This window comes from Protopterus annectens, chromosome 4.part0, assembly GCF_019279795.1.
Source record: "Protopterus annectens isolate FY-2018-M chromosome 4.part0, PAN1.0, whole genome shotgun sequence".
In the NCBI taxonomy this organism is placed as follows: domain Eukaryota; kingdom Metazoa; phylum Chordata; order Ceratodontiformes; family Protopteridae; genus Protopterus; species Protopterus annectens.
The window spans coordinates 930,493,337-930,516,552 of NC_056733.1; the positions used below are offsets into that span (position 1 = coordinate 930,493,337).

The following is a 23,216-nucleotide window of genomic DNA, read 5'->3' on the forward strand; positions in this document are numbered from 1 at the left end:
ACAATGTTATCTGCCTGGCGGTGTGCTTCTACCATGTGTACATGCTACATACCTTTTCTATAGAAGTTGTACTGGAGGACCCATATCGTCCTTGCTTGCAGAGAGTTCAGTGTTGAGTTCTGTTTCTATACCGCCTGCCCCCCCCCAAGAGTTGTCCTGAACTTTTCCTGAACTCATGTTTCCTACATTTAAGAAGAATAATCTGATGATTATGCTATGAGCAATCACATTTTTCTGTGGTGACTGAGTGTTTAACTGGGGGGAAAAAAAGTACGCCTGAGTGTAGTGAAGTAGGAAGTTCTCACCCCCCCCACGCACTGCCGCGTGCACGCACATATACACAACCTGTTACATATACCCTCCCTTAATAAGCGAGGTTGGATAACCTGCTGTGCGGATATTGCCCTTTTAGTGGTTTGATGGAGTTCATAATTGTGAAGGTCCGGTTCATTCTTTGAACGGATAACCTGGTTAAAAACATGCTAGCAAAGTTTTTTTCAACAAGGCAGTAGATCTTTTATTCCTAGTTCACATACTTTGTTGTGTTGGCATGCAGTTGTATTGCTGAATTACCTGAGTAAGGATGAAGTATTATTGATCTGGGTGCGTATAATAAAAGCATTTATATAATCCATGTAAAGTTAAAACCTGGAAACTTTCAGCTCTTGGTGCAAGATCCTTAACTTCATTAGGAAAGAATTGTAAAACTTTGCATGTTTTAATTAATTTGTGTTTTTTTTTTTTTTTTTGCTATCACTTCGTGTTCAGTTAGCCCAAAAGTGCTTTTATTAGATAAAAACCACAAACTGCGTTGATAAACTTACAAAAACAAAAATCTATTGACAATCCACCTATGCGACCACTAGTCGATGAAAGAGATTCCATCACATCGGCATGTGCGAAATACATTGATTTTGAATTAAAACACATTCTGAGAAATGAAGAGCAAATATGTAAGGATTCTTGGTCCTTCTTACAACATATGAATAGCATAGAATATAACAAGGAAGACATCTTGGTCACTATTGATGTATTTGACTTATATACAGTCATTCCGCAGGAAATAGGAGTTGAATGGACTAATGAGATGTAACATACAAATGACATACCCCAGGATAAAGCCAATTTATTAGTAGAGATGCTTGAATTAGTTTTGAACAACTATGTTGTGTTTAATGGTAACTACTGTTTGCAAAATAGAGGCATCGCAATGGGATCACCATGTGGGGGAGCATATGCGAATATCATCATGGCATACTGGGAAAGGAAATATGTGTTTAGTACTGAGTTCCATAAATATCTTAAATCTTATTTCAGATTCCAGGATGATATAAGTATAATTTGGAAAGGGCCTAGAAGCATCCTAGAAGAATTTCTGGAGTATATTAATGGAACAACAACCTTTTTGAAATTCACATGGACAGTTAGGCTTGATTTCATGGAATACTTGGATATTAAACTCATAAAAGACAACACAGAGAAAAGATATATAGCTCAGATATACAGGAAGGAAACTTATTTGAATAGTTTATTGCACTGTAACAGTTCCCATCCAGCACACCATAAAAGATCGGCGATAAAAGGGCAGGTAGTTAGAGCTACCCGGATGATAACAAAAGAACAAGACTTCATTGAAGAATGCACCAATCTACGGTCTATGTTTTGTGCTAGGGCATACCCAGGTGAATTCATTGATGAAATCATAGAAGAAGTCAGAATCAAAAGAGACACAGGTCATTTTAAACCCATTTTACATAAGGAAAACATTTTAAGTGAAAAGAGGACACATGATATAGAAGAAGCAATAATAGATGATTCTGATTTACACACAATGCAAGATGTAGTTGAGAGAAACAATAATAAGTTCTCAGAAGCACTGATTATAACATATAGTGAAGACTTCAGACTACTTAAATGGATTTTTGAAAAAAAACTGGGCCATATTAAATGAAGAAGAGTTAATAAACATTAGGTGTAAAGCCGTGTATTGTTAACAGGAGAGAAAAAATGTAAAAGAATTAATCCAGTATAAAGAGAATTATAGTGAAAGTGTCCTGCATGGCATGAGGAGGTGTGGTGCATGTAAATGGTGCCACAAAATAGAAATTAATGAATTTATTATAAGAAACAATATATGATAAAAGGAAAATACAGTTGTGAATGTAAGGCAGTGGTATATTTAAGTAAGTGCAAATTATGTTTAGCTTTTTACATAGTAAAGACGGAGAGAAAACTCTCCCAACGTGTATATGAGCATGAATATGCCATTAGAAAATTAATTTATCTAATGCCTTGGCAAAGCATGTAAAAGACCATCCAGGGCACCAATTTAGCTGCATCATTATTGACAGGGTAGTAATGGATGATAAAAAAGCATGGGGCTTGTTATTAGAATTGAGAGAGCTTGAATGGCAAGTAAGGTTAGAAGCAGACAGCTGGCCAGGAATCAATGAACGGAGTTCTGTAACTCCTATCTTGAAGCTTAGTGCGTTAAAAAGAAGTAAGATAAAATAAATGTGTTTCACAAAGGAAATAAATAGATAATTTGTAATGAATTTAGAGTTGAATAAGGTTTTTATATGCATGAATGGGGCAGCATTGTTGTGTTTTTTTAAAACTGAATATTGCTTTCAATGAAATGTTACTTGATTAAGAGGAAATTATGTCACTATAAGGAACTGTATTTAAAATGGAGGGAAACATTTAAAATTGTCTGAAGTTTAATATTCATTTAAACGAAAGCGCTAACATTTTAATACAGTTTTATTTTTGGAATAAAGCTTGCGATCATTTTATATGTCTAAGTGGTGGTTCGTCTTTGTGGATTTAGCTGACACGTTGCCTGCTTTTTTGCTTTTATTAGATAAGCAAAGCATGATAAGCCCCATTCATTGTCTGAGCTTGCCCACCTCAATTAAAGGCAGCAACTGCTGTCCTTACTCAATCACTGGACACTAGCGGCCTGGATATGGTGGTATCATAGTTTTGGAAGTGTAGGCCTTTCTTTTAGGTAGCACACTGCATAAGGTTATTTTTATTTACTTGACACTTTAACACCTTTATTGTGTTCCCTTATAAACTGAGTAGTGAAATACATCTGGGTAGTGACTGTTTAAAATGATTGGTATTGGAATTAATCGATATTTGTCCTGATAAAGGCCTGTTTTTTGGTATGTTATACAGGATACTATCTATCTTCTTGAAGGAGTCTATGAAGATCGGAGCAGGTAATTTTCTAAACTGTCCAGCACAGTATTGCTTTGTTGCAGTTCTGCATGTTTAGTGATTTCTTCTAATACAGTGATTATAACAGACAAGAAAGAATTAATGCGGAAAGTTAGTAAAATTATCACTTTTAACAAAGAATATCACACCACTGTACCTCTTTACACCAGCTCGACTGGCTAGAATTCCCCCATCACCTTAAGTATATACATCTAATGACAACCCACAAAATAATCTACCAACCAGAATCCTGTCCTTCCTTATCCTCCATAATAAACCCTTACCATCCTAAATGCCAACTGAGGTCTGAAAACAAAATGTCACTATCTGTTAACAGATCCAGACTAGCCGCTGGCAAGATGCTGTACTCCCACACTGTTTCCAAGTTATGGAATAATCTCCCCACCAATATCACAACTATCAATACTCATGCAGCTTTCAAAAAGTCACTAAAACTACACCTCTCTTCTCTCTGGCTATGCGCCTGCACCCTACCTTCCAAAACAACTAATCCCATCTCTGGAACTGTCACTTGGACTCCCTCTCTCCTGTAGCCTATGTAAGCATCTAGTCTAAATGGATACATACGTCAACTATACCATTTTTTTACTATTCCTGAATGTAAACCTGATGGCTTAATGTATCTGTATAATCTGTCAAAATGTAGAAATCATGTCAATATTCATTGCTCTATGTTCCTGTGTTAATGCTTAATACTGATGTAAATTGTTGTATATCAGTGCTTACTAGTGATGTAAATTGTTGTATACTGTTATGCAACCTTGTGCAGCTTTTCTCCCCGGGCATCCACTGAAAATGGGCTCTTTCAAGGCCCAGTGGACTTTCCCGGTTAACAAATGCAATAAATTAAATAAACATTAGTAGAAATAAAGTACTGCAATAACTAGTTGAATTGCCAGCATTTTTAAACCAGTATCTTTCACAGGTCTAATGGTGTAGTCTCTATGGTGGTTATGAGATGTCTGACTGAAGCTCTACCAGAAAACAGGTAATAAAAGCTGTAGCTAATTTAATTTCAGCACCTTGTACTTTCTGTTTTAAGAATGAGATTGTGTTTTACTTCATTTGTGAAACTTTTTTTTGAAATTCTTTCAGGCTCAGCCGTTTACTTCACAAACGCAAGTTTAAAGAAGCAGAAGCTTTTGCTATTCACTTTGGACTTGATGTAGAGGTACATAACATTTTATTAATTCATTTTTCTTGTATTCACTTTGGACTTGATGTAGAGGTACATAACATTTTACTAATTCATTTTTCTTGTACTCATTTTGCACTTGATGTAGAGGTACATAACATTTTACTAATTCATTTTTCTTGGTCATGTTATCCCCTTTTCCTGCTGACTATTATAACTTCCTAGTGGAATTGAACTTGTGCATTCTCTCTGTATGAACAGAGTCATGGGGGTATTTTACAGGCAACCAGGAGGGTGATTTTCTTCGTGTTTCATTGTTGCAGTCATCACATTTGGGTTATCTGCTTGCAATAGCCCTCAGTCGGCCTGATTATCCAAGTCTTTTGTCTTGCGTCGGTTGCTGTCTCATCTTTCGTGACTTCAGGTAGTCAGGGGTATAAAGCATGCAGCCAACGCCATTACCCCAGTCTTTCTTGCCGTGCGTTGCCCGAAGCCAAAGCAGTTCGCAAGTGCTGGTCGGCCAACTCCTGAAATTTTCATTTTCGAGTTTCAGAACCTAAGTCTTCAACTAAAGCCAAGTACCCTGTTGGGGAAACTTTTTCTTGCTCTAAACCGATGTCAGTAAAAGTCAATAATTGTATTTCTTGTGGAAAGCAAATACCTCATAAAGATTTTCATTCGTACTGTATTCCTTGCCTAGGTCCTGACCACGATGTACCTTGCTGTCGGTTTTGTGCCTTATTTAAACCACGAACTGTTTGTCATAGGTACATTTTTGCTTCTAAATATTTTGGTACTTGGTTGAATTATCCAGATATGTCTCTGGTAAGCCACCTGACTACCGACATTCCGAAAAAACGCAAAGATAAAGACAGCGACAGGCCGCCTAGGTCCAAAGCTGCTGACGACGCTTCTCCTAAGCTAGTCGCCAGTTCGCTGATACTCAGTGAGGTACTTTCGCAGTCCCTGATACCCGCTACTTCAGATTCGCAGGCCTCTATCGAGAACCATTCGGAGTCCGGTATGCCGCGAGATTCTTCAATTGTGGAACCTGCGGATGTCTCTACCTTGGATGGGTCTGGAGCCGCTGTGCATGCACCGGCTTCTGAGGGTGTATTCAGGCCTACTGACTTGCATATTAAACCAATGCCATCTTCTTCTTCTTCTAGGCCTAAAACTCTAACCATGCCTAGGAAACCAACGCCCAGACCACATGGTCAGGCCTCTATGCCTAAAAAACAAATGATAAGAATGGCTGAAGACCTTATTACTTTAATCAGAGGAAGCCAACCTTCCCCCTTCTAAGAGACCTAGGACTGAATTTGCTTATGATACATCTGACCAGGATTCTGAAATTTCTGTCTTCTCTGATGATCAGGATTTGCCTTTATCTACCTATGAGGATTCTGATGCAGAGGACTCTATTCCCTGTGCTTCTCCCCAGAGGATTTTTCTTTTGCTGAAACCTTGCATACTCTCGGGGAGCATTTTCACTGGGAAAGCCAGGATTACTCTGATTCTAAAAAGAGGCTTAGAGATTTTTTACTCCTGCCCCAACACAGGCCTGTGCTGGACATTGTTGACAATGCCTTTTTGGAATCTAGCTTGGCCCCTGACTGTTTACCTCCTGCTCCCAGAAAACCTGATGGATATTACAGGGTTCCTGATTCTCACAGGTTCCTTTTTAAAAATCCTACGGTGGATCCTGAGACCATTTCACAGGGACCCAAGGGCATTAAGGCTACTACTGCCAAAAATCCCACCCCCTCTGATAGAGATTCCATGACCCTGGATAGATGGGGATAAGAAGGTATACACCTCTGCAACCTTGGCCATCAGGGCCTTAAATTGCCAGCTTCATATGTTAAAGTATCAGCAGCATATTATTGGATTGCTTAAACAGAAAATGGTGTTGATTCCTGATTGTGCTGAATAATAAGGATTTACAGGATTTAATGCATTCTGCTGAACAGGTTGGAAAACATACTTTGCAATGTGGTTTTGATTCACTAGAGGCATCTTGCAGGGCTGCTGTTACCGGGTCTGTACTTAGAAGGCATGCTTTGCTTAAGGAGCAATCTTTGCCAGATCGTGTTAAAACTAAATTGCTGGATGCTCCCTTAAATCAGGACAGCCTGTTTGGCAGCAAAGCATAAGAAGTTCTTAAAAAGATGGAGGAAAAAGCTAAATCTAGATTTAGTAGGCATTGGCCCTCAAAAAATTGGTCATTTCCTGCCTCTTCCAGGCCTTCTCAGTTCAAACCCAGAACCAGCAGAACACCCAGGCTTCAGTCCCAAGGTATGCACAGGACTAAGCAGTGGGGGGGCTCCCACTTCCAAATCAGGGAGTAGTAAGACTCCCCCCTATGGTAAGCTGTCTCAGTGACTTAACTTTAAAACTTCCAAGCACTTCTCAACTGACTGCTCCTTTAGGGGGAACGATTGCTCTTCAAGTAAAACACTGGGAACTCATTACCCAGGACAAATGGATTTTAAACCTAGTTTCCCAAGGATACAGATTTCACTTCCACATGTTACCAACCCCAAACGTTTGGCCAGATCTACCCCCAAATCAGTGGGCAGAGGCTCAAAAGCAAGTGCTCTCTCTCTTAAGATTAAAGGCTATTCTGACTGTACCAGAAGAGGAAAAGGGACAAGGTTTCTACTCAAGACTTTTCCTGGTACCCAGAAAAGACAACTCATGGTGTCCTATCCTGGACCTGTCTACCTTAAACACCTTTTTGGTGATTCCAAAATTCAAGATGCTAACTCTTCACCAGTTGCTTCCCATGATAGGCAAAGATGCCTGGTTGGCAACACTGGATTTAAAGGAAGCTTACCTGCACATCCCAGTCAGGGAATCTTGCAGAAAATACCTACGCTTCAAAGCAGGCTGCATGCACTATCAGTTATCTGCACTGCCCTTTGGCTTATCTACTGCGCCCAGGGTATTCACAAAGTGCCTAGCTCCAGTCAATGCATTTTGCAGGCAAAGAAATATTCAAATATACCTATACCTGGACGATTGTCTAATTCAGGCAGAAAGCCAGGACATACTTCTGAATCATCTGCCATTTGTACAAAAGGTGTTAACTTGTCTGGGGTGCACCATAAACGAAAACAAATTATATTCCTGGGAGCAAGCTTGAACACAACTTCCCAGATGACTTTCCTCACGCCGGAGAAACAAATTCATTTGACAACGTACTTCAAACTAGTGGCCACAAAAACCCTGCTATCTGCAAGGCAAATACTGCAGGCCTTGGGGTTCATGGCCTCGTGCATTCTACTATTAATTCCATATGCAAGACTGCATATGAGGAAACTACAATGGTATCTAAAAAGCCTATGGTGTCAACATTCTCAGGATCTAGAAGCGATGATTCCTATCATACCTTGCCTACAGTTAGAATTCCTTTGGTGGGCAGAGGCCTGCCACCAAAACAAGGGACTACCATTCACTCTACCTCCTACCGCCCAAACCCTAACAAGAGATGCATCATCTTATGTATGGGAGGCTCACCTGGCAGGGAAGTGCATTCAGGGCAAATGGAACCCAAGTCAAATGCACCTGCATATCAATCCAAAAGAAATGTTAGCTGTACAAAATGCTCTGACAGCCTTCAAGGACCACATTCTTCCAGGACAATTAATAGTAAAGACGGACAACCCCACTATTATGTGGTACATAAGTAGGGAGGTACCCATTCTTACTCCTTCTGCGGACTAGCCATGGCTCTGTGGAACACAGCCTTGAGCTACCAAGTGCATCTACAGGCTCAATTCCTGCCAGGAAAACTAAATACAGTGGCAGACGAACTAAGCAGAAATCTCATGGACCCACATGAGTGGAAACTGGAACCAAAGATTTTCAACATGTTAGTCAACAAATGGGGGATCCCAGATATAGACCTGTTTGCCTCCCCCCAGAACTACCAATTGGACAAATTCTGCACAAGGACTCCCCACAAACAAGCTTGGAAAGTGGATGCTCTGTCCTTTAGCTGGAAAAATCTATCAGTTTATGCCTTTCCTCCTCTGCCTCTTCTCTCCAAAGTACTACTAAAGATCAAACAGGACAAACCAAGGATGATACTGATTGCACCAGACTGGCCATGCCAACACTGGTACCCACTCTTGCACAGTGTGTCACAGCTGGCCCCATGGCCTTACCGCAGACCCCTACCCTGCTGTCTCAGCAAGAGAGCCAGATTCTGCACCCCAGCTTCAAACCCAAACCTGGCAGCCTAGCTAATTACCTAATTTCTCCATTACCATCCCTCAGTAAACAAGTGTTGGATGCCATTTTGGAGGCAAGGAGGCCTAGTACTAGAAAATCTTATGCTGAAAAATGGAAAAGATTAGAACACAGATCCATCCCTCTTTTTTCACCCACTGCTCAAGCAGTTCCTCAGAGGAGCCAAAAACTTAAGACCACTCAGGAGAGCCCCAATTCCAGCCTGGGACCTCAATTTTGTATTGGAAAAACTCACTCTTTTTCTTTTGAGCCTGCTGCAACTGCAGAGTTAAAATTCCTTTCTTGGAAAACAGCTTTCCTTTTAGCAATCACTTCAGAAAGAAGGGTGTCTGAATTACAGGCCCTTATGGCAGTAGAGCCTTTCATCGTCTTTCATGCGGACAGTGTGTCCCTCAGGATCAGTCCCTCCTTCATGCCCAAGGTGGTATCCAGTGTGGCTCTTAATCAGTCCGTTCATTTGCCAACCTTCTTTTCTAATCCACAGAACAAAGGGGAATGGATATTGCACTCCTTAGGTGTGCACAGACAACTTAGATTTTACTTGGACAGGACTAAACCTCAAAAGAAATCTGAACTGCTGGTGGCATTTGCTGCAGGGGCAGAAGGGAAGGCTATTTCAAAGCAAAGCAAACCATTTCTAAATGGATAGGCCATTGCATTAATTTCTGCTATAAGCACCATGGAAAACCTATCCCACAGGGGATTAGACCCCCATTCAACCAGGGCTGCATCTACCTCTACAGCCTTTCTCAGAGGTGTCCCTACCAGAGACATCCTAGAAGCTGCTACCTGGAGTTCTGTACATACTTTCACCAAGCATTACCATTTGCCAATTTTCTCTAAATCCAGAACTGGCTTTGGCACTGCAGTCTTGCAGGTCCTTATAGCTGGTCCTAATGCTATCTAATTTCCCCCTCCCATCCTTAGCTTTGGGAATCTACCCAAATGTGATGACTGCAACAGTGAAACACGAAGAACATAGTACAGTTGTGTACACTTAACATAAACGTAGATGTTAGAGTGTATTCACTGTTGCAGTCCTGGTTACCCTCCCGCCAGCCCCCCCCCCCCTCGACTTCTTTTGTCTATACATCTATTTTACTCTACTATACATAAAAGCTTTTTGGTGTAGTTGCTTTTTTGTTGGAGGTATAACCTTGTATATTTATATTTAATTGCTTTCCATTAAGGGGGGCACCTGACATCTGGGGCAAGAAAAACTGATGTAATGGTGTAGGCTGCATGCTTTATACCCCCGACTACCTGACGTCACGGGAGAGGAGACTGCAACTGACGCAGGACCCAAGACTTTAATAATCAGGCTGACTGAGGGCTACTGGAAGCAGATAACCCAAATGTGATGACTGCAACAGTGGATACACTCGAACATCTACATTTATGGTAAGTGTAAACAACTGTACTTTTTATGGCCCCACTGCCACCACTGCAGTATAGGAACTTTTATAATGGACCTAACATTTTCTTTAATCAGGAATGGGGCCTAGGAGACCCACGGTGTTTTCACCTTGTAGGTGAATGCTCCAGTCAACTTGTTTTGAAGGCTACCATATCTGTGCCACCGCTCCTCCACCCTGCCCTTCCTCCAGGGTGACTCGCCTTTCTTTCCCCTACCAGCTGCAGGTGCCAGAACCAGTAATCCATTGTGAATTACCTGGGCCGTACTCCAAACTTTATAACTCTATGCCATCAGAGCTGGCTGACTATACCAAATTTATGTTGAAAAGATGGGTATAAAATATATACAGTATTTCATGAGTATGTGTACTTGATTTTGACCACCTTCTCTCCCCTGTATCTTTGGAAAGCGCTGTGCGTTCTGCTGTTAGAAGAATACTTGCACTGATTGTTTTGCTATAAATTTTCATTGTCTCTTGCCTTCTTATTGTGTTTAATCAGCAGCCTGTCTTAGATATGTGTTTTAGTTTCTGTCTTGTCCTGTGGGTTAAGTACATCTTGTATTGTTGCGCTTGACTGCTGTCTTCCACATTATTTCTGGCCTTTACATATTCCTGTGCATCTGCCTAATGCGACTTCTGTGCTTAACATAGGGTGTTTGGGTCAGAATCAAGGCATTGTCACTGTGGGTCGCACAGCTGCTATATGTTTCTCTTGTTCTGACAGCTGCTGAGACCACATCCAAAATATTCTGTGCAGTTCAGGAAATGTTACTTTTGGATGAATATAGATAAACAAAATAAGAAACTTAAGTAGAGGATGGCAACAAAACTGTACATTCAGCAAAAGAAAAACTAGAATATTCATATGTGTATCCTGGAAAAAGGTGAGAGAATTGGGACATGTTAGAAATATTCATTAGATCTCCAACATGGTGCAGTGAGAGAAGTAGGTAAGAGGAGTGATTATTGGTAAAGATAAGGAAATATTTTTTTTGGAGAGGGTTATAGGTGTGTGCAATTGACAGGAGTTATTGAATTAAAAAACAGTGGTGGACTTTGAGAAGGCATGTGATTTGTGTTAAAGAAACTCTAGTGGAATTAAGTAAGTTGCATAACAGTGAGCTGCAGTTCTTGTAATACATGGGAATATTAGGTAGACGAGTTAAGTCAGGTATTCATTATCGGCCAGCTTTTTGTGTTTGTCCAGAACAATACGTTTAAATAAACTTTTCTTTTGCACAAGTTTCTCTTGCCTAAGTGTGAAAGTCAGTATTATAGGACATGAAATAAAACTTGGTTACTTTTAAGTTGAATAGAAATTATTAAAATAAGAAAAGTAAGCTGTCCTTGAGGTGGACAAGTAGTTAATGAGACTGGTCTAGAGTACGGTATACAGTTGTGGTTGAGGAGACTCCACATCTGCCAGAGAAGCTGACAGACTGCATGCTGTGTAAAAAAAGGAATGAAAAGAATCTAGGGTGACTGATTCACAACAGACTGCAAACTGGGCTTCTAACAACTTAAACTGTACTCATTGTCAAATTTTAGTGCGTTTCATTAGAGCGAGCAAAGCGTCCCATACCCACTATGGGAGGGAGAGGGTTTGGCCGTTGAAGCCTTGCTGTTTATGTAATCATCTCTGGTAAACAACTGTTAAATAAATAAAAAATCTCTGAAGTTACTTATAAGGTGTGGAGCTCTCTTCTGTGCAGCAGTCCTGTGGGAGAAGGTGAAATTTGACAGTAGGTTGGTATCTGCAACTCAGCTAATCAGTTTTTGGCCTCTTAAACGATTTGCTAACAGAAGTGTTGCAAGGTTTGCACTCAAGGACAGTTGACAAAAAAATGAAAGAAAATTTACATGTGTGTCTTTGAACCATGCAGATGTGAGTAGTAAAAGTCATAAACAGTAAGGTAGCATCAGTGTGCGTGGGGGGGGGGCTACAGTGCTGCTGACCCAAGCATCAGTGTGCAGAGGGAAGGGGCAGCAGAGCTGGGGGACCCGAGCATCAGTGTGCATAGGGGAGGGGCTGCAGTGCTGCTCACCTAAGCATCAGTGTGCATACGGGAGGGGCTGTAGTGCTGGTGGACGCAAGCATCATTGTGCATAGGGGAAGGGCTTCAGTGCTGCTTACGTAAGCATCAGTGTGCATAGGGGAGGGGCTGCGGTGCTGCGGACCCAAGCTTCAGTGTGCAGAAGGGAGGGCTGCAGTGCTGCTGACCCAAGCTTCAGTATGCATAGGGGGGGGCTGCAGTGCTGGGATCCAAGCATCAGTGTGCATGGGGGGGGGGCTGCAGTGCTGGTGGACACAAGCATTAGTGTGCATATGGGAGAGGCTGCAGTGTTGCTGACCCAAGCATCAGTGTGCATAGGGCAGGGGCTGCAGTACTGCTGATCCAAGCAATAGTGTGCATAGGGGAGGGGCTACAGTGCTGCTGACCCAATCATCATTGTGCATAGGGGAAGGGCTGCAGTGCTGATGACCCAAACATCAGTGTGCATAGGGGAGGGGCTGCAGTGCTGCTGACCCAAGCATCAGTGTGCATAGGGGAATGGCTGCAGTGCTGCTGCACCAAACATCAGTGTGCATAGGGGAGGGGCTGCAGTGCTGCTGCACCAAACATCAGTGTGCATAGGGGAGGGGCTACAGTGCTGCTGACCGAAGCATCAGTGTGCATAGGGGAGGGGCTGCAGAGCTGGGGGACCCAAGCATCAGTGTGCATAGGGGAGGGGGTACAGTGCTGCTGACCCAAGCATCAGTGTGCATAGGGGAGGGGCTTCAGTGCTGCTGACTCAAGCATCAATGTGCATAGGAGAGTGGCTGCAGAGCTGGAGGACCCAAATATCAGTGTGCATACTGGAGAGGCTACAGTGCTGCTAACCCAAGCATCATTGTGCATAGTGAAGCGGCTGCAGTAATGCTGATCCAAGCATCAGTGTGTATAGGGGAGGGCCTGCAGTGCTGCTAACCCAAGCATCAATGTGCATAGGGAGAGGACTGCAGTGCTGCTGACACAAGCATCATTGTGTATAGTGAAGGGGCTGCAGTAATGCTGACCCAAGCATCAGTGTGCAGAGGGGAGGGCCTGCAGTGCTGCTAACCCAAGCATCAGTGTGCATAGGTGGAGGGCCTGCAGTGTTGCTAACCCAAGCATCAGTGTGCATAGGGGAGGGGCTGCAGTGCTGCTGACCGAAGCATCAGTGTGCATAGGGGAGGGGCTGCAGTGCTGGTGGACCCAAGCATCACTGTGCATAGGGGAAGGGGCTGCATTGCTGCTGTCCCGAGCATCAGTGTCCATAGGGGAGGGGCTGCAGTGCTGCTGACCTAAGCATCAGTGTGCACAGGGAAGGGACTGCAGTGCTGCTGACCCAAGCATCTGTGTGCATAGGGAAGGGGCTGCATTGCTGCTGACCCAAGCATCAGTGTGCATGTGGGGGCTGCAGAGCTGGGGGACCCAAGCATAAGTGTGCATAGGGAGGGGCTATAGTGCTGCTGACCCAAGCATCAGTGTGCATAGGGGAGGGGCTGCAAGACTGCTGTCCCAAACAGTGTGCATAGTGGGGGGGCTGCAGAGCTGGGGGACCCAAGCATCGGTGTGCATCAGGGAGGGGCTACAGTGCTGCTGACCCAATCATCATTGTGCATAGGGGAGGGCTGAAGTGCTGCTGACCCAAACATCAGTGTGCATAGGGGAGGGGCTACAGTGCTGCTGACCCAAGCGTCAATGTGCATAGGAGAAGGGCTGCAGTGCTGCTGCACCAGACATCAGTGTGCATAGGGGAGGGGCTGCAGTGCTGCTGACCAAAGCATCAGTGTGCATAGGGGAGGGGCTGCAGAGCTGGGGGACCCAAGCATCAGTGTGCATAGGGGAGGTGCTACAGTGCTGCTGACCCAAACATCAGTGTGCATAGGGGAGAAGCTGCAATGCTGCTGACCCAAGCATCAGTGTGCATAGGGGAGGGGCTGCAGTGCTGCTGACTCAAGCATCAATGTGCATAGGGGAGTGGCTGCAGAGCTGAAGGGCCCAAACATCCGTGTGCATATAGGAGAGGCTACAGTACGGCTAACCCAAGCATCATTGTGCATAGTGAAGCGGCTGCAGTAATGCTGACCCCAAGCATCAGTGTGCGTATGGGAGGGCCTGCAGTGCTGCTAACCCAAGCATCAATGTGCATAGGGGGGAGGACTGCAGTGCTGCTGACACAAGCATCATTGTGTATAGTGAAGGGGCTGCAGTAATGCTGACCCAAGCATCAGTGTGCATAGGGGAGGGCCTGCAGTGCTGCTAACCCAAGCATCAGTGTGCATAGTGGAGTGGCTGCAGTACTGGTGGACCCAAGCATCAGTGTGCATAGTGGAGGGGCTGCAGTGCTGCTGACCCAAGCATCAATGTGTATAAGGGAGGGGCTGCAGTGCTCCTGACCCAAACATCAGTGTACATGGGGAGGGGTTGCGGTGCTGCTGACATGAGCATCAATGTGCGTAGGGGGAGGGGCTGTGGTGCTGCTGACCCAAGCATCAGTGTGCATAGGGTAGGGGCTGCAGAGCTGGGGGACCCAAGCATCAGTGTGCATAGTGGAGTGGCTGCAGTACTGGTGGACCCAAGCATCAGTGTGCATAGTGGAGGGGCTGCAGTGCTGCTGACCCAAGCATCAATGTGTATAAGGGAGGGGCTGCAGTGCTCCTGACCCAAACATCAGTGTACATGGGGAGGGGTTGCGGTGCTGCTGACCTGAGCATCAGTGTGCGTAGGGGAAGGGCTGCGGTGCTTCTGAACCAAACGTCAGTGCACATAGGGGAGGGGCTGTGGTGCTAGGGGACTCCAGCGTTAGCGCGCATAGGGGAGGGGCTGCGGTGCTGCTGAGCCAAGCATCAGTGTGCATAGGGGAGGGGCTGCAGTACTGCTGACCCAAGCATCAATGTGATTAAGGGATGGGCAGCAGTGTTGCTGACCCAAGCATCAGTGTGCATAGGGGAATGGGCTGCAGTGCTGGGGGACCCAAGCATCAGTGTGCATAGGGGAGTGGCTGCGGTGCTGCTGATGCAAGCATCACTGTGCATAGAGGAGAGGATGCAGTGCTTGAGTCCCCTAAAATCAGTGTGCATAGGGGAGGAGCTGCAGTATTGGCGACCTAAGTTTGATAAGCGAGTCCAGGTAATAGAGTAGCTGAAGGGGGGATTGACATGAGCAGTCAAGTTTGACTCGCATATCCTGAATGAGGTGCGTGGTTTGTCCTGCTGAGTAGCTGACATAGGAAATCATAGAAAGCTAATAAGGCTATGTTGGCTTGTCAAGCAGCATTTTATGCAATAAGATTTGTGTGTGTGTGTGTGTGTGTGTGTGTGTGTGTGTGTGTGTGTGTGTGTGTGTGCGCACATGCTCGCACATGTACGTTTTCATGTATTCATACCCTCCTGTCACTGCACTGGCAGTACTTAATGGCAGGGATTCTTGCTGTTACCTCTGTCTCTGTCCTTGGATGCCAGGAGGTGGATTGTTTACTCCTTTTTCATCATACAACCATATGACCACTAAAGTGCAAAAGGTTAGCTCGTTGTTAAAAGACAGACCATCACATTCTTAGGTGTAATCAGGATTTTCACTGAGTGACTGTAGAGTCTTCCATTTGAAAACTATATTAATGTGCATACCAGTGAGCGAGACTTAACTAGCAGGCCCAGGAAATGGAGCATTAGAACAATTGTGTCTCAGTGACCCAAGCTTAACTAGCAGGCAGGAATTAACATATTTAAAGTTATTTAGTGTCGGTGATGCAACAGCACACTCACCTTAGGTGCAGAAGGGTGTTGGTTCTATTCACACACCAGTTAGATACGTTGCTGACACTGCACTGCAGCATAAGTAGGTTGTTGCATTCCTGAGTGTGTCTTCCTTCGGATGAGGCATTAAACCAAGGCACCTTCTGCTTTAACAAATAAAAAATGCAGGACAAAGCACTTCCAGCACCCAGGAAATCTTCAGCTATTCAGCTCTTTATTAAGGTTAAAACCAAAACATAGTGCCACACTGAAAGAAAAATTAAGTAAAGCACTTTTTGTCTGGTGCAATGACCAAACTTCTTCAGACAAGTAACAGCAGGCAAAAAGGCAGTTCATACACACACACACACACACACACACACACACACACACACACACACACACACTTCCCTCCGCCTCCTAATTAAACAATTAAGTCATAGAAAAGCAATTAATTCTATACATAAAATGCAATTTGGAAAATCAGTTTAAAAATCATTCTTTAAAACCAGTTATTTCATACTAATATTACAAACAATACCACATCTATTACCATAATTGTGGCAACTTTTAGTTAGAAGACATGAAACAAAATACCTGATTTACTAAGAACGTAAAAGACAAAAATCAAGAATTCACTTATTTGAAGTGTATTTAAAATTCAGATCTTGTATTATTCAACACCTACATTACTGTAAAGGTTGCCACCTAGTAAATTAAACCACTTGCATACTAAATTAACCATGATTATCAAACTGGAATAAAGTCAGCAATTCTAAAGTGGGTAACCCACATAGCACAACTCAAAAACATTCACATACAGTCATAACAGGGAAGAAAAAAGGAAAGAAAAAACATATATAAATAAATATATGTCATCTATTCAGGCTTTTCAGTTTCAGTAAACATTGAATGGATCATTAATACCAGGAAAATGGCAAGCATCTAAGCATATCTACCACATCAATTCTGTTTTTTTCTAGTAAAGATCTTGAGCCTCCCCTTACATCTCCAGATACATGATCTTTCACCCTGAAGTTAAAGTTGCGTGTGGACTTAATTTTAATGTGGGCAGCTAAAGCATTTTCGACCTTGCCTTTCCTGATTCAATAAAGGTGTTCATACACTTGCTCCTGCAGTCTACGGTCTGTTTTTCCAACGTAAAATGCGGGACATAGATTACATTGAACGAGGTATACCACATCATTTGTATTACAATTGTACTTGCCTTACAGAATCTTATAGTTTTTATCCCCGATATTAAATGAATACCCTATATTCATGTGTTTGCAGAAGATGCAAGATTCACATTTGCTCATCCCAGGATTCTTAATGACTTTGTGGTTTCACTTCTAAAAAGTTTTTCAAATTCATGCCTCTCTTGAATGTAAAAGGGGATGGGCCTAACAAGGTGTGTAATTCTAAATTGTTGCTAAATAGATTCCAGTTTTTCTTTATAATTGAAATAATCTGGCCACATTCTGGACTAAATGTTAAAATAAATGACACCAGTGAACTGTTAACCTTTTGAGGAGTATTCATCCTATTACATGGTGACAAAGAACTTTGCAGTAAGAGTGAATAAAATCCACTGGATCTTCTGTACAACACTTCGTCCATCATTTCATTAATAAGCTCCCCTGGGTAACCTCGAGTGAGGAACATGTCGGCTAGCTTATTACACTCTACTATAAAGTCACTCTCAACAATTGCCATCCTTGCCGCTTGGACCAATTGTCCTTTTATTACAGATTTCTTCTGGTGGAAAGGGTGGGAACTGTTGAAATGTAAGCAAGTGTTTGAGAATGTATCTTTCCTATGGATCCTGGCTGCCAACCTCTTCTGAGCATGAACTTTGAACACTTCAATGTCCAAATAAGCTGTGCTTTTCGTGTTGAATGTGTGTGTAAACCTTAAAAAGTTGGTTGTTTGATTCAAATAGTCCACAAATCTTTCTGCTTCATCCGCACTACCCTTTTATATAAGATGAGAATATCATCTAAAAACCATTTGTACAGGAAAAATTGATCTGTTAAATGGTTTTGTGACAAAATATAATTTCTTTCCCAAAGGGCCATCACTGAATTTGCAAAACTGGCCCCACAAGGGGACGCCATACCCACCCCTATGTTTTGTAAAAATAGCTGGTCATCAAACAAGAAATAATTGTTAGTTAAAACAATATCCAGTAGGATGTTTACTAATTTGATCTCGCTGTCTGAGGCACCTTTCAAGCTCAAGTAACGTATAACAGTCCATATCTTATTCCTGAGGTATGGACGTATATAAGTCCCTGATGTCGATAGTAAGAAAATTGTAGACACCCTCCAACACAAGTGAGTTTAGTTTACTTAAACAAGCCCATGAGTCTTTACAGATCTGTTCCTCTTATTCTAAATATTTTTTCAAGCTGTTATGTACTACTTTCACCAGGGGGTATGTAATACTATGGCGCGCATCAGCCAAGGGGTCTCACAGGTGGATCCATCTGGGATTTATGTATTTTCCATAAGCCAAATAACACTGGTGTCTTTGGGGCTGGCATATGTAAATCTATAAGTTCTTCTATAAATAAGTAATTTAAATGTTCTTTGATTTTTCTGTAGGCTATGTTGAATTCATTAAGACTGACTTTGGTGTGTTCAACATACAGCTCATCTTCTGACTTTACCAGTCTTGTTCCATTACAACCAGTCCACCCCCCCCCCACCCTTGTTAGGTTTAAAAGTTCTTATGAGTAGATGGCAAAAATCTAAGAAAGCAGCCCAATCATCCCTCTCTACATTCTTCACTTTGTTGCATTTATCAAAATGTAGTCTTCTGAGGTCTATTTCGCAAACTTTCTCAAATGTAGAAACCAATTGGTGGCTAATACAGTTGAAGGTACTAGAAATATAATATTCAGAAGCCCAAGTTTGTTCCCCCTTAAAAAATACTTGCAAATTCAATGTTCTGATAAATTGCTTAAAATCCAAGATTGTGTGGACAATATTTATGGGTTTGGAAGGCACAAAATAGTCCCTTCGCTAGTAATTCCACTACGCACGGTACAATCTCATAAGAAGTAAAATTGTCAATAGAAAATTCTCCTCCTTGATTTTTAGTAATAGTTGAAGGGGGAACTGGCTGAACATTTGCTTCTGTAATAAATTCTGAATAAGTATCTACCAAAATGTCTTTTTCTGTAATAATCATTGTTAAAGGTTTTTCTGCACTAGTATGCCCTGTAACTATGGTTACAGCTCCTCCCAAGTTACCAGGTGTTGCATTCAAAATCTCAGATATGTTCTCTCTATTAAGATGCAAGGGTTGGGGCAACGATGTAGTCATTATCAGATCTAACTAGGTACATAAGAACATGGGATATTATTTGTGATATCAAGAGGTCCCAACTTCTCTTTAACATTTGCCAAAGGGGGCCCAAGGGGCTCCACGTTATTTCTTTTCATTGTGGGTACATAACAAACACTGTTCAATACCCCTTTTGTGTCTCCCTTCTCTCCCATTACTAGTGCTGTCCTTTTGTTCAAACCCTCTGAAGATACAGGAACAGCTTTGTTCATGTCATTCATACCCTTACTCTAATAACTATGCGGAATCACAATTACACCCACGTCATTCAAAACTGAGTGTACTTGCTCAGTATCATCTCTAGTTGGCAAGTTTGCGCTTAAAGGCTCTTTGTTAGTAAATGAGTCACATCTAACTCCACACTCAACATTACATGAATGGTCATAAAATTCCAACACAGATTCAAGCTTCAAAAAAACAACCAGCCGTAGGGCTCAACAGTATATTGACTGGTAAAGGAACGTTTTCCATACTAATTTGATTTTCAGTGTTCAACACTTCACATAACACTGACTCCTCCGCATCAGTCGTCGGAGGGGGCTCAGGGCACTGTACATTACAGTTTTGCATTGTAATCTCATTACGATATCTCTTCGATACCCCATTTAAATCCTTCACCCCTCCTACTACCTGTGCTTTCCTTTTATTCAAATTGGAAGGGGAAACAGCATTATTTGTAACATTTAAAGCCTTGCTAGAGTCACTGTGCGAGGTTAAAATGAACCCAAAATCTCTAGAGTTAGAAAACTCGGACATGGGACCGTCCCTATCAAGCAAAGCGTCAGTAAATGGCACCTTGTTGGTAAATAAGTTGCTACAGTTTTACTAGACACAATATTAAGTGGAGGAACGGCACATTCCAGCCCAGAAACGGAATTAAGAACCACAACTATCATAGGTCTCTTAGGTATATTAGCCGATGAAGAAACATTGTTCATACTGGTAAAAAGGTTCAAGTTCACAGTACCTGGTGCAGTTGAAACTCTTTGCACATCCATCCTAGTTCCCAAAGGAGTTACCTTTTCTTTCTGTTGTTTTTTTGTTGCTGTTGGCCGTTCCTCACTTTCCAGCTCTTGTCTCCCATAGGTACCTATTGGATGGTGCCTTCTTGCAGAAAAACCTGGTCCTCTTGTTCGGATTCTATTACAGTGTTGCCAAAATCATCCAACTGATCAAGTTGCTTCCCCGATTGTGTTGTCTATTGATTCTGAAAGTTGGAGACTGATGTTGATGGGTGTGCTGATGTCATACTCCACTGGGTTGACCAATTCTGGCTCTGGGAGTTCATCGGTAGGTACTAGGCTATCTGCCAAAGGGCATCTATAAGCCTTGCCAATGTGTGTCAGCTTTCGCCGCCCCATTGATTGATTAATTAATTGAGCCTCTGTCAAGAGCAGCCAATGAAATGATCCCAGGGGTGTATTTTCTGTTACACATCCACTCGTCAAGGTTTCTGTTAGAGAGTTAGTGAGGGGCTGTGCCTAATGTAGTTAGGAATTTTGTTCCAAAGCATGGGGAGTCTCTGTGACAGGAATCTATCCCTCCAGCATGTTCTATTTATTGTTGTGGCGAGGTTTAGCCCACTAGAGCGAGTGGCTCTAGTGACTTAGATTTCTTTAGGCTCGCAGTGACTTGGATTTTTTTAGGTGGAGCATGTCCATCAATTCTGAGTTGGACATGGCTTTGTAAGTCAGGCAGAGATCACCTCTGAGTAAGGGATATGCCACTGAGTGCAGCTGGAGTTTTTCCAGTTGGGCTGCATAGGACATATGTTTGAGGCCAGTAATCCTCTTGGTGAGGTACTTTTGTGGTCTTTCCAGCTTTATGTGTCTTGTGAGGTACATCCCAAATGGGGCATTGTACTGTATGATGGGTCTGATGAGTGGCGAGTAGAGGGGCACTATAACCTCTTTATTTCTAGATGCGAACCGTTTAGTAATTTCAAAACTTTACTAAAAGTGCACCTAAAAACATGCTGGCTATGCCCTTGCAACTCCCACACTAATATCACCCACCCCATCCAACCACTACCTTTCTTTCCACTCCACTAACTACCTTGATTATAGCAAGCTCAGATGCTCATAAGCCAGAACTTATTATACAGCAGGAACCTCTTCTTGTAACATTTATGTACTTCACAGATAAAGATTCTAGTTGTCTACTGATGTACTATGTTCTTCATCTGGAAATATGTTGTAAGTAATTGCTATGTAAATTGTTACTCGCTGTTATCCAGTGTAACTACTGTCTGTTTATTTTAACTGTGGAGCTTTTCTCCCCGGACCTCCGCTGAAAATGGACCTATGTCCAGTCGGACACTCCCGGTCAACAAATATCAATAAATAAATAAATAAATAGATGGGCTACATAGAAGGATTTCCTAACTACTTTGGCAAAATGATTGTCAAAGGAGAGATTACTATCTGCCTGGGTCCCCAGATCTCTTATCACCCCTTGCCCACCTATGTGGTAATTCATGGGTGTTTTGTTTTTCCCAAATGGGATGACTATGCATTTTTTGGTATTTAGCTTGAGACCATGACTTTGACACCAGGTGTCCGTCTCAATGAGGCCCTTTTGGAGAATGTCTGTGTCAGCCAGAGAGTCAATTATGGCTCCCAGTTTGCAGTCATCAGCGTACTTGGTTAGCCATAGTCCTCCTGTGTTTGCCTGTACTTCTGAGAAGTATATGCCAAACAGTTGGGGTCCCAGGACCGAGCCTTTTGGGACACCACTTGTGACTGGTTTAGAGTCTGACCTGGAGCCCGCTATTCTAACCATGTGAGTTCTGTCTGTAAGCCAGTTGGCAACCCATCTCATGACGTAGGGGTATATGTTCAGGCTGGTGAGTTTTTCTATAATTCCCGAGTGGGGAATGGTGTCAAAAGCCTTGGCGAGGTCAAGGTAGGCTGTGTGAACTACCTTCCCCTCAACTATGGCCTTGATGACTGTCTCGAAGAAGTCAACCAGGTTTAGTAGGCATGATCTGCCCTTAAAGCCAAACTGGGTCGGGTTAAGTGTTTGGAGGTTCCCACTGTCTTTGTTTCTTTGTTAATGAGTTCCATGATGATGCGCTCCATAGCCTTGCAGACCAGGCTAGTCAGGCTTATGGGGTGATAATTACCAGGGTCAATTGTGGCCCCTCCTTTGTAGAGCAGAATAACCGTTGCTGTGCACCATTCTATGGACACATAGCCTGTGGAAAGCTGAGGTTGAACAGTGTGTTTAGGTGGGGGGGTTAGTTCCTTCTGTAGTTCATGCAAGACTCAGCCTGGGATACCATCTGGCCGCATTGATGCTATGCTTTTTGCTTTTGAAAGGGCTGTTTTCACCTGTGTCTGTGATTTCTGGGACACTGCACTTTTCAGGTATTGTTGTGGGCCCTTTTGGGGGTGAGAGGGGGGTGAGGTTTGCACTGAATCTATCTGTCAGGATGTTGGCAATATCAGTGGGCTCAGTATATTTTGTGCTATTTTGCACCAGCTCAGAGCATATCTGCGAGTTGCCACTTAGATTCTTGACATAGCTAAAAAAGGCTTTGTGGTTATCTTTCGAATCCTTGGCTATTTTTCTTTCAAAGTTAGCCTTGGAGGATTTTATGAGGGACCTTAGTTTCTTACTGATACTGATCAGGGATGTCTTTACTTCTTGGGATTTGTTTTTTTTTTCTGAACTAGTTTCCTCCTTCTATTGTATAGCCTGTTTATGGCAGGGGTCCACCAGACTGGTTTCCTTCTCTTAGGGGAGTGAGTCTCTTAGTTTTGCTAGGGATGGCACGATCCATGCATCCTTGTAGGTGCTCATAGAGTGCATTTATAAAGGTTCCTGCATCTTGGACACTGTTATCATTTAGCGTGGGGGGCTGTGGAACTTAATACCTCTGTCTTAAGTAAGGTGAAGTTTACTACAGAAAAGTTTTTCACTGTGGTTTCTTTGGTTGGAGGTGGTGGTGTGGTGTGGACATCCAGAGTGATTAGTTTATGGTCTGATCTAACCAATGACTGGTTGACCTCCGGTGTGGAGCACCTGTCGCCCATGTTGGTGATGA

At 42.9% G+C, this 23,216-nt stretch overlaps 1 protein-coding gene across 1 annotated transcript in view; it reads left to right on the forward strand.

Moving 5' to 3' along the window:
- Positions 1-23,216, forward strand: part of KNTC1 (kinetochore associated 1) — a 3,090,908-nt gene that overhangs the window by 527,882 nt on the left and 2,539,810 nt on the right. The window contains exons 14-16 of the mRNA XM_044068909.1: positions 3,184-3,227; positions 4,172-4,234; positions 4,342-4,417. Of these exons, the coding sequence (XP_043924844.1) occupies positions 3,184-3,227; positions 4,172-4,234; positions 4,342-4,417 (183 nt within the window). The remainder of the gene's footprint in view (positions 1-3,183; positions 3,228-4,171; positions 4,235-4,341; positions 4,418-23,216) is intronic.